The sequence below is a fragment of the Sycon ciliatum genome, chromosome 7 (assembly GCF_964019385.1).
Source record: "Sycon ciliatum chromosome 7, ocSycCili1.1, whole genome shotgun sequence".
NCBI classification, from domain to species: Eukaryota; Metazoa; Porifera; class Calcarea; order Leucosolenida; family Sycettidae; genus Sycon; species Sycon ciliatum.
The window spans coordinates 31,219,120-31,231,632 of NC_088649.1; the positions used below are offsets into that span (position 1 = coordinate 31,219,120).

A 12,513-nucleotide genomic window follows, 5' to 3' on the forward strand; every position below is an offset into this window, starting at 1 on the left:
ATCATGTGTTTGTGGGGTTCACGAGGTCTTTACCATGAGTGATCGGTTCGGCTTCCGAAGTCTGCTGAGCTGGTTGTCGCCGAGGCCCAGGCTGCTCGCATGTGAGAATCTATCAGGGTAGGTTCACATAAGCAAAACCGGCACCGCAAGACATCGGCGGTGAGCCAGCTCCCGATCCGTTGCGCATACGGTTCGAGCACCAAATCCACTACAAAGTAGTACAGAATGAGCCCAAATGATTCTTTGTTTCTTCAGTAGTTCAAGGTTTTTCGGTGATGGCCACTCGGTGCTACTTTTTACTGGAGATCTTCTTCTACACATTGTATTTGCAGTCTAGTAAGCGATTGAGTCGAAATTATGCTTGCAAACGTTGATGAAGTCACAAGAACTTGTCAATGTATCCATCATATTTTATATTTGTTTCAATTGTATTTGTCTCATAAGTTGCACAATGGTCAAGCAGATCATCCGAGAAGGACGGGCTGGTATGCTGACTTATTTGCCACCTTGAAGCGACTACAAAAATGGCGAACGGACCTCCTCTCTAGCTTCAATTTAGAAAAAATAAGTATTGGTTTGATATTTTGACAAAGTCTGGCAGCCGCAATTACCGGCGCGAACGGTTCACAAACCACTTTTGGTCAAAATTCTTCGGGATCGGCGCCGGGGCAGATCGCAAGAGTTCGGCACTGTCCAACTTTGTTACGATTGCACTGGTTCACATACTAGTAATTGCAATGCGCCGGGAGAGGTTGCAAGAGGCCCACTCCCGGTGACTCCCGGTGCGTACTGGCGATATGTGAACCTACCCTTAATATTATTATATTTATATTATAAACACTGGCCATGGATACTGGATATCTGTACTCAGTAAATCTTTACATTTTACAGGCTATGTTTTATTATTAGTACTATTATTGTAAAAAGCTTTCCTTTTGATCTTGCACAAGCATAATGCAAGGGAGATAATGCATGTAACCTCGTTCTAAAAATTGATAATGTCCTCCCTGCCATGCACTAATCTATAATAATTAAAAACTGTATACCTGTGTTGCTTGTATGATTTCAGTTTCAATTGTGGTACCCCCCAATGTGGATCTTATAAGACAATCTAATCAAGGAGTTTACAGATTCCAGTGCAAATCTGGATACTTTCCACACTGCAGAAGTACAAATTGCGATCCAACAAGAGGTGCAGTAGCCCCGTATAAATGGGACTCCACACTGGCAAAATTTGTATTTTACGACGTGCCAACTTGCGAGAATCTACGTAAGTTTCATAGTTTCATAGTTTGTTACTTGATGTGGATCCCTTGGGCATATTATCCTCACCTATGATATGATGGGCCTCATTTCCTCTGTGCTGCGCTGATGAGTCCACAAAGGACGAAATAGATCTGTCCGCTGATTGAGTATTTCGCTCCTGATCTTGTAGCAGTTGAGCACTCTGGTGTGGGGTAGTGCCTTTGCTGTTTGCGTCATACAGAGCTCACTGACAGGTCCGTTTGAGATAGGTTCGGGCTTCTTTTTAAATCTGGCTTTGGAAAATTAATTTTTCATTCCTATCAGGCTCGGCATCATTTCCTCTTTGCTGTACTGGGGAGTCCACAAAGGACGAATCAGTTCGGTCAGTTCTTTATTAGCCATAAATCCAAGGCCGAGACCATTCTTATTATTTAAATCATCTGATAAAGACCGACACACAAAAGCTGCCTGTGTGGTGTTGCTATGACTACCTTCCCAAACGAGCTAGGTGAGCCCATTAGTAGGCCGGGGCGGATAATGGTAGTTATTTTGCGGGATAATGCTAATGGCAATGATAGAAAAACTGTATCATCATGCTACTTATAATGCTGCTGTTCCTCTGTAATGCCAGCAATTCACCAGTCGTGCGTATGGAAAATGGCTTGGTTTAGGCTGTATTGTGCACGTTTCGTAGTTCTACGTAGACGCCATGGAAAATGCTAGAAAATCATGCTAATAATGCTAATCTTATGCTGCTATTGCTCCATAATGCCAGCAAATCCGCAATATTATGCATGGAAAATGGCTTAGTTTGGACAATCTTGAGCAGGTTGTGCAGTTCTTTGTACAAGGCATGTAACGGTACATTTTTTGTAGTGGCCAAAACTTCCATATTTGGGTATAATGCCACTTTTGTGGAAATGTAGTGTTATAATGCTAGCATAATGGTCGTTGCAAATCGCACACTATAATGCTACTTATAATGCTAGCATTATCCGCCCAAGCCTACCCATTCGGGACACGTACATCAATATACTACTCGCACCGAATGTAAAAACTCACGCAGCCCAAGCCTAGGAAACTGTGGGCAACCCTACATTGTTACCCTCTACCCCAGCCATGGGTCAATTTCGACCTTAAACAACATCTTCAACAGCGTAAGCACCTGCATAGAAGATCTCGTAAGCACCCTGACTACCAGGCATTAGTCAACCAGTACTGCGCTGTACGGCGCCAAAGCACACTGCTAAACCGTCGCCTCAAATCTGAATACTACGAGGTGATTTGTAATTTTTTAACATTGAGTCATTTCTTAACAAATCGGTAAAATATCTCATTGCCAGCGCCTGCAAAAAGTCATGTCAAATTTCTTTTTGCCATTGCCATTGCCAATGTTCTGTCAAGTTCGCCTCCAAAATTGAGACTGATATTCCTTCAGGAAGTGACATTGCAAGAGCTTTCAGTCTGCATGTGCGCGATGTTTACGGTAAAATAGAGTATAAGAGAGTCATAGCCGCTGACAACACATTTAGCTGAAGAGGAAACATATGATAGCTACACACTGGAAACGACGCCTGGGAAGGAGAAATGTCGGTGTGTTGGCCCTGGTATTGGCCAAACATTGGCAATTACTGAAATTACTCACAGAGGTTGATCACAATTGCATATGAAATCAGGGTGACACATCTATTGCTATGCAAGCTTGAATGGCTTGTATTTGGATGAACATATTCTTGATCCAGTCTTTCTGGACCATCCTGGATACGTAGGGTCTCTTTCTATTGAAAACTGACTTGAAATTGTGGTGCTAAGGCCTATTTTACCAGGATGTTAAGAAATGACCACAACAAATATTATGCAGAAAAATTGCCATTTTTCAACCGCCCCCTGCTTTCCAACACCAAGGAATATGTGAATGAACAACCCACCATCGCAATCTAAGGACTTCAGTATTACATTTATAGAGGAAGAAATGGAAAGATTCGCACCTCGAACCCTACGGAAGGCTTTTTTACTTTCGTGTTAAATAATGACGAATCACCTCGTATAAAGATCAGTTTCGACTTGCAACCGGAGTAACTAGGGACCTTTCGCACCACGCGTACGGATACGATACGAATTCTGATTCGTCACCTGGGTTCGAGGATTCGTCAGAGTCGCCGCGGAGAACTCTTTTTCACGAATGGCAGCCTCTTCATTCGTGGCACGCTCCGAATCCGTCAGGTACACATTTCTTTTGCAAGGTACACATGTTATGCCAGGTACACCTTTTTTCCCTTGATTCCATGGTCCATACACGTGTGCACGAACACACCCGTACGCCAAGCTACCGGCCGTATTCTTAATTGCCATGCACATTTGCATTACGACTAGCGAAATCTGAATCTGGTCTCAAGAAACGATTACGAGTCGAATAAAACTTTCGTTTCGCATTCGATTCGTAGCAAATGCGAAAGGTCCCTACTGAATGGCCTTAGTGGACAGAAGAAACTACACAATGCACCTAAGACCTCCATTGAAGAGCTGTCTACAACGTTCGCAGCTGTCGTTACTGACTCTGGACGTCCTGAAAAGCCGGAACTACCGAGTTCAGCTACGGACTGGACAGTTTCCAGCCAGTGTCCAAGCAAGCCGTCAGAAGCATGCTGTCAAAACTCAATGCTGCCAAGGCAAGCGGATCTGATGGTCGACCTCCTCTCTTCCTGCGCAACTGCGCAGACAGCAAAAGCGCTTCCCTGTCCAGGATCTTCAATGAGTCCTTACAGAAGCATAGAACCAGATGATTACAAGCTGGCGAGCATTTGTCTAATATACACATCTGGTAGTCAAACAGACCCCTCCAATTATAAACCCGTATCCCTCCTTCCGATCGTCAACAAACTGCTGGAGCAGATCGTCCACGCCCAGCTCATATTATTCCCGTAGCTATGCGGAAGACGTTACTTCAGTAACATCTGGCGCTAGCCAGGGTCCACACAGCTTCAATTCCCGTAGCTATGCGGAAGACGTTACTTCAGTAACATCCCGAGAAATCCCGCGAAATACCATTCACAGAAGAAGTCAGCGATGCGACAAAATCTTGCTAATTTGGGTACGTCACCATAACATTCGCGGTTTGGTACAACTAGTACAAATCGCTTGTCGCATCGCAAAAGTTGAGCCAAGCTCAACTTCCGCAATGGCCCGGATTTGGGTGGTTGCGTGGGGTCCGCGATGGGTGCGATTTGGGGGTTTCCCGGTTCCGCGGCTGTCGCATCGCGTGTCGCATCACAAAAAAAGCTTCTGTAAATCCCGCTTAAGATCTTGTTCCACACAGCTGCGGAGAGGGTGCTCAACGTCAAAAAGACAGAGCAATGACACACAAATCGTCAAGCGACGGATAGCCGAGAAGTTCGTTGTTACTCCGAGTTTCGTGCGAAACGACTCATCAGACAACTTCATAATGACACTTACAGTAGAAAACACCAAATAAATAGTCTACATTGGGTTGAAATATTGAGGCATTTCAGTGCTCGGTCTGATAAAAAATCTTGAAATAAATCTAAAATCTTATCTGGAGTGAAAATAATTCGGGTGGACACACCCATTCCCATAGCGCTGCACATCACATCCGAACCAGTTCCGTTATTTTAACAACGTTTCGGCACTTGGCCATCGTCAGGTAATAACAATTCATACCGTGGAAGCCACACAAGAGCAGTATATACCCAGAGTGTAGCGCCAAAAAAGATGCGAATTATGTCACCTAGTATGCAGAGGGGGGGGGGGCAGAGAGAGAGAGAAAAGGCGCAACTAGCACATCACGGAGGAGAAGCAGCAGAAGGTAGCGCGCATTGTGCTCTGTGAATGGCGTTACGCAGAGTGTAGCGCCAAAAAAAAATGATGCGAGTTATGTCACCTCTATACAGAGGGGGGGGGAGGGAGAGAGAAGGTGCAACTGTGCACATCACGGAGAAGAAGAGCGCTCCGTTGTACTCTACGAAGTGAGGATACATGCCAAATAATTATGGTGTTAATTCTAGCACAGGAGGGGAGCACGGAGCCCCATGAGTCAATGCACTATGAGGTTAAACTTCCATGCCAAACTGTTACCACCAGGGACGCGACGAGGCATCAGAAACAGAATGTATTTGAGTGACCCGCCTCATATTATAATTATTCAGTGATATTGAAGTAGCAGCAGGGGAAGCTGAGAAAATTCACAACAAGTCCCATCCGGTGCTTATGTTCACATGGGGCTTGGCATCACGAATCTCAATCGCCTCGCGCAGTTTGCGACGGGCTCGATCAGGCTCTCTTCCTATTACTTCAACTGCAGAGAATGCACTGCAGGAAGCCTCAGCCCTTCTTCAATCTTATCTGGAGGTCTCGGAATGGGCACGCAAGTTCTTATCTGCAAGCCCTCCTAGTTCCTTCGTCAGCTGGCCCAACTAGGTTGCACTCCACCATGGGTCTGCGCCAACCGCCAGTTTGCACCAGGTTCGGCTAGGGTTGCCTCGCGTTCCAGGGCGCCCAGCTGTGGAATACCTTAACCCAGCGATAAACTTGCCATCTTCACGCTCCGGCAGTTTCGCGTCAGCATGATCCCGCACACCCCTAGTAACTAGAGTACCAAACGTCCTGTTTGATGATCAGCTGCCTTAGTTTCTCTCCACCTCTATCACTGTTACATCCATTCCCAATTTTCTACTGCTTTCTATCTTCATTCGCCACCTTTTCATTGGGCAAATCTGCCCGTTTGGATTGCGAAATAAAATATACACAAAAAAAATTATTTCAATTTTGAAGTATAATAATCTTTGCCAGTAGATTGCGCTCTTTTGAAGCTATTGATGGTGAGGGGGAGCAAGTGATAAACTTGTAAAATTGGTGGATCTAGTGCTAGGTCTAATAATCTGCACTAACGGACTGCGCTCTTTTGGAGCTACTGACGGTAAGGGTGGGGGGGGGGGCGGTGATAAGATTGTAAGATTGTGGAGGTGCTTTCAACGTGGGACTTAACTTAGAGTTTATGTAACGCCCGTACACTTTGCTAGCATGTACTTGCTGTTGTGCCTGCACTTCGAGACGAATTCGCGCCGCGAATTCAGCAGTATGCTTTTGTCCGCAGTGATAATGTCCAGCTTAATGATAAAATATGGTGGTAAACACACACCTGGCAATATGGCGGTAAACACGCGCTTGCCCACACACCCTTTCTGCGCTGCAAAGTTCTGGCACAGAGCTTTTTTTGCACCCCTGACGCCAGGCATGCGCTATCATCTCAGGCCTTTGTTCCGTGCTAGTGCACCCGGGATTTAGGCGCTCGAGTTACAATAATGAATATTTTTACACCACTTGCACACAGCACCCTCTCCCCTTCACTCTTTATTTATTTAGTTTTATGGTTTTACTAGAGCTACGTAAACCCGTCATGTATGAGCCATGAGTATGGGGAGTGGTGACGTGTCATGGGATGCTCTGCCGACCTTGGGTGTCGGCTTCATCACATCCAGGCGCGCCAATAGCAGAGAGAGAGAGAGATAGAGAGAGATGGACAGATAGAAATAGCGAGCTCTCTCTCTTTTTCCTCTTTCTCTCTTTCCCTTTCTCTCTCCCTCTCTTTCTCTTTCTCTCTCTCTCACGCTCTCTCTCTCTCCATATCTCTCTCTCTCTTCCTCTCTCTCTCTCTCTCTCTCTCTCTCTCTCTCTCTCTCTCTCTCTCTCTCTCTCTCTCTCTCTCTCTCTCTCTCTCTCTCTCTCTCTCTCTCTCTCTCTCTCTCTCTCTCTCTCTCTCTCTCTCTCTCTCTCTCTCTCTCTCTCTCTCTCTTTCTCTCTCTCTCTCTCTCTCTCTCTCTCTCTCTCTCTCTCTCTCTCTCTCTCTTTTCTCTTGATGACGCGTCGAGGGCCCTGGATTAGTTTAAAGCCCGCTGAATGTGCTCTAAACAGGTCCGCACAACTTCCAGTACGCATTATAGTACTGTTACGGTGCAGATAATGAACTCTGCATAAAATATACGGTATGCCTGTTGTGCTGTCGGCGAGTGGTGGCATGGGAAGAGCGGCGACATCACTCTATCGCCGAATCGCGTTATTGAGAGCGGACAGGAGGATGGAGCAGTACTCCCAAGTAATATTTTACATCAGGTGCCGTCTTTCATTTGCCCTGTTGTGATAATGCATCATGTGTTTGTGGGGTTCACGAGGTCTTTACCATGAGTGATCGGTTCGGCTTCCGAAGTCTGCTGAGCTGGTTGTCGCCGAGGCCCAGGCTGCTCGCATGTGAGAATCTATCAGGGTAGGTTCACATAAGCAAAACCGGCACCGCAAGACATCGGCGGTGAGCCAGCTCCCGATCCGTTGCGCATACGGTTCGAGCACCAAATCCACTACAAAGTAGTACAGAATGAGCCCAAATGATTCTTTGTTTCTTCAGTAGTTCAAGGTTTTTCGGTGATGGCCACTCGGTGCTACTTTTTACTGGAGATCTTCTTCTACACATTGTATTTGCAGTCTAGTAAGCGATTGTGTCGAAATTATGCTTGCAAACGTTGATGAAGTCACAAGAACTTGTCAATGTATCCATCATATTTTATATTTGTTTCAATTGTATTTGTCTCATAAGTTGCACAATGGTCAAGCAGATCATCCGAGAAGGAAGGGCTGGTATGCTGACTTATTTGCCACCTTGAAGCGACTACAAAAATGGCGAACGGACCTCCTCTCTAGCTTCAATTTAGAAAAAATAAGTATTGGTTTGATATTTTGACAAAGTCTGGCAGCCGCAATTACCGGCGCGAACGGTTCACAAACCACTTTTGGTCAAAATTCTTCGGGATCGGCGCCGGGGCAGATCGCAAGAGTTCGGCACTGTCCAACTTTGTTACGATTGCACTGGTTCACATACTAGTAATTGCAATGCGCCGGGAGAGGTTGCAAGAGGCCCACTCCCGGTGACTCCCGGTGCGTACTGGCGATATGTGAACCTACCCTTAATATTATTATATTTATATTATAAACACTGGCCATGGATACTGGATATCTGTACTCAGTAAATCTTTACATTTTACAGGCTATGTTTTATTATTAGTACTATTATTGTAAAAAGCTTTCCTTTTGATCTTGCACAAGCATAATGCAAGGGAGATAATGCATGTAACCTCGTTCTAAAAATTGATAATGTCCTCCCTGCCATGCACTAATCTATAATAATTAAAAACTGTATACCTGTGTTGCTTGTATGATTTCAGTTTCAATTGTGGTACCCCCCAATGTGGATCTTATAAGACAATCTAATCTAAGAGGTTTCAGATTCCAGTGCGAATCTGGATACTTTCCACACTGCAGAAGTACAAATTGCGATCCAACAAGAGGTGCAGTAGCCCCGTATAAATGGGACTCCACACTGGCAAAATTTGTATTTTACGACGTGCCAATTTGCGAGAATCTACGTAAGTTTCATAGTTTCATAGTTTGTTACTTGATGTGGATCCCTTGGGCATATTATCCTCACCTATGATATGATGGGCCTCATTTCCTCTGTGCTGCGCTGATGAGTCCACAAAGGACGAAATAGATCTGTCCGCTGATTGAGTATTTCGCTCCTGATCTTGTAGCAGTTGAGCACTCTGGTGTGGGGTAGTGCCTTTGCTGTTTGCGTCATACAGAGCTCACTGACAGGTCCGTTTGAGATAGGTTCGGACTTCTTTTTAAATCTGGCTTTGGAAAATTTATTTTTCATTCCTATCAGGCTCGGCATCATTTCCTCTTTGCTGTACTGGGGAGTCCACAAAGGACGAATCAGTTCGGTCAGTTCTTTATTAGCCATAAATCCAAGGCCGAGACCATTCTTATTATTTAAATCATCTGATAAAGACCGACACACAAAAGCTGCCTGTGTGGTGTTGCTATGACTACCTTCCCAAACGAGCTAGGTGAGCCCATTAGTAGGCCGGGGCGGATAATGGTAGTTATTTTGCGGGATAATGCTAATGGCAATGATAGAAAAACTGTATCATCATGCTACTTATAATGCTGCTGTTCCTCTGTAATGCCAGCAATTCACCAGTCGTGCGTATGGAAAATGGCTTGGTTTAGGCTGTATTGTGCACGTTTCGTAGTTCTACGTAGACGCCATGGAAAATGCTAGAAAATCATGCTAATAATGCTAATCTTATGCTGCTATTGCTCCATAATGCCAGCAAATCCGCAATAGTATGCATGGAAAATGGCTTAGTTTGGACAATCTTGAGCAGGTTGTGCAGTTCTATGTACAAGGCATGTAACGGTACATTTTTTGTAGTGGCCAAAACTTCCATATTTGGGTATAATGCCACTTTTGTGGAAATGTAGTGTTATAATAGGGATGTCAGCGAACGCACTGCGCAGGCCTCTGCGCATGCATTGCGTCATCGATTTTTTGAACGTGATCGCGGCCGACAGAGAAAACATGGCCGCGGTCTGTTTGCACCGCTGGGAGTCGTAAAATTACTGTTCTTCTGTCCCCGCGACCATTCAAATCATACGCGATACAGGAGGACCCACGAGCTCACCACGTTCTCCCCGGTCGATTTCTCTGAAAGTTTGCACATCGTGAAACACCAGTATGAGAGGTGTTCAGGCCAATTTTCAAGGGATTACCCTGGTTGGATCGTTCCAAAATCGGACTTGCATTTCTCGCTCGCGGCCATTTCTTGCGCGATGGAAGCGCCCTGCCCTGGTGAGTAACCAGCGTCGCGCTTGGTAGAGAGTTGCTGCAATCAGCTCCCTGATGTCTTCGCTGCCATTGTCAGAAGCGATGGGCCCTGAATTTGTTTGAGAGTCTCTGGATGCTACTTTTCCTCAGCCTAGTTTTCAGCCATTCCGTGCATCTTCTTCGCACGATTTATTTTGCAAAAAAATGAAAGGGTTCATGAGTTTTTTTGTCGGCCACGCGTAGTTGGGCCAGGCTGACCTGCGCAGATGGGCTGCGCAGTGCGTTCGCTGATATCCCTAGTTATAATGCTAGCATAATGGTCGTTGCAAATCGCACACTATAATGCTACTTATAATGCTAGCATTATCCGCCCAAGCCTACCCACTAGGGACACGTACATCAATATACTACTCGCACCGAATGTAAAAACTCACGCAGCCCAAGCCTAGGAAACTGTGGGCAACCCTACATTGTTACCCTCTACCCCAGCCATGGGTCAATCTCGACCTTAAACAACATCTTCAACAGCGTAAGCACCTGCATAGAAGATCTCGTAAGCACCCTGACTACCAGGCATTAGTCAACCAGTACTGCGCTGTACGGCGCCAAAGCACACTGCTAAACCGTCGCCTCAAATCTGAATACTATAAAGATCAGTTTCGACTTGCAACCGGAGTTACTAGGGACCTTTCGCACCACGCGTACGGATACGATACGAATTCTGATTCGTCACCTGGGTTCGAGGATTCGTCAGAGTCGCCGCGGAGAACTCTTTTTCACGAATGGAAGCCTCTTCATTCGTGGCACGCTCCGAATCCGTCAGGTACACATTTCTTTTGCAAGGTACACATGTTATGCCAGGTACACATTTTTTTCCCTTGATTCCATGATCCATACACGTGTGCACGAACACACCCGTACGCCAAGCTACCGGCCGTATTCTTAATTGCCATGCACATTTGCATTACGACTTGCGAAATGTGAATCTGGTTTCAACGAAACGATTACGAGTCGAATAAAACTTTCGTTTTGCATTCGATTCGTAGCAAATGCGAAAGGTCCCTACTGAATGGCCTTAGTGGACAGAAGAAACTACACATTGCACCTAAGACCTCCATTGAAGAGCTGTCTACAACGTTCGCAGCTGTCGTTACTGACCCTGGACGTCCTGAAAAGCCAGAACTACCGTGTTCAGCTCCGGACTGGACAGTTTCCAGCCAGTGTCCAAGCAAGCCGTCAGAAGCATGCTGTCAAAACTCAATGCTGCCAAGGCAAGCGGATCTGATGGTCGACCTCCTCTCTTCCTGCGCAACTGCGCAGACAGCAAAAGCGCTTCCCTGTCCAGGATCTTCAATGAGTCCTTACAGTAGCATAGAACCAGATGTTTACAAGCTGGCGAGCATTTGTCTAATATACACATCTGGTAGTCAAACAGACCCCTCCAATTATAGACCCGTATCCCTCCTTCCGATCGTCAACAAACTGCTGGAGCAGATCGTCCACGCCCAGCTCATATTATTCCCGTAGCTATGCGGAAGACGTTACTTCAGTAACATCTGGCGCTAGCCAGGTGGCTTTAATTTGGTATTTGTTTGTGTGGTTGTGTCACGCCTGGCGCTAACCCGTATCCGTCCCGTACCGTACCGTACCATCAAACACAGTTGGCCACATACAGCTGGCCGCAATATTCAAATTGGGCTTTCAAACGCAAGATCATAACGTGAAGCAACTTGGAAGAATGAGTATGAAGTGTATGGGGGATTGCATGTAGGGCGATAATGTGGGTTCGAATCCCAGGTTATGCCTGAAAAAAATTATAACATCCAAAGGTGGCGGCCTTGACCCTTGTCAGCCTACTGCGTATCGACCTATTTCTCTACTACCAGTCGTTTCTCGCCTCCTCGAGAAGATCGTCAAAGCTCAGCTTACATCCTTTCTGACCGATCACAGTATTCTCCCTGACTCGCAGTTCGCGTACAGGAAGAACCACAGTACGGAGGACGCTCTTGTGCTAGCTGTCAATCGCTGGCTGAAAGCGAAGTATGAGCGCAAACTCACAGGTGTGATATTCGTGGATATGTCGAAGGCTTTCGACTGTGTCAAACACACCATCTTGGCACAGGAGCTATCCGACATTGGGGTCGGCGGTACTGTCCAGATATGGTTCACTAGTTACCTGAGTGAGCGGCTTCAACGCGTAGTCGTGGGCGGAAATTGCTCGGAATACGTCGCATGCAGTCGAGGGGTGCCGCAAGGATCCGTCCTCGGCCCCCTCCTGTTCACACTATACATCCGTAACCTTCGATGCTGCTTGCCCCAGCAGGTCACAAACCAGGAATTTGCAGACGACATTGCAATTGAAGCCTCGGGCAGTTGCGAACAAGTGTGCTCTTCTCTAAGCACAGCCATCACTGGCCTGTCGCAGTGGTTGGAGGACCGCGGGCTAATGCTGAACCAAAAGAAAACGCAAGCTCTGTTGATTACCCCAAGAGGCCCAGCCCCTGACACAGATAACATTCGAATTCGCTGTGGGAATGCAGCCCTTGCAGTTGTGGAACAAGCGCGGTACCTGGGCGTAATGGTAGATGGGCAGC

At 46.2% G+C, this 12,513-nt stretch overlaps 1 protein-coding gene across 1 annotated transcript in view; it reads left to right on the forward strand.

Annotated features, from left to right (window-relative positions):
• The window catches only part of LOC135821325 (uncharacterized), a 246,864-nt gene that overhangs the window by 212,818 nt on the left and 21,533 nt on the right, over positions 1-12,513 (forward strand). The window contains exons 8-9 of the mRNA XM_065334383.1: positions 1,070-1,270; positions 8,475-8,675. Coding sequence (XP_065190455.1) covers positions 1,070-1,270; positions 8,475-8,675 — 402 coding nt within the window. The remainder of the gene's footprint in view (positions 1-1,069; positions 1,271-8,474; positions 8,676-12,513) is intronic.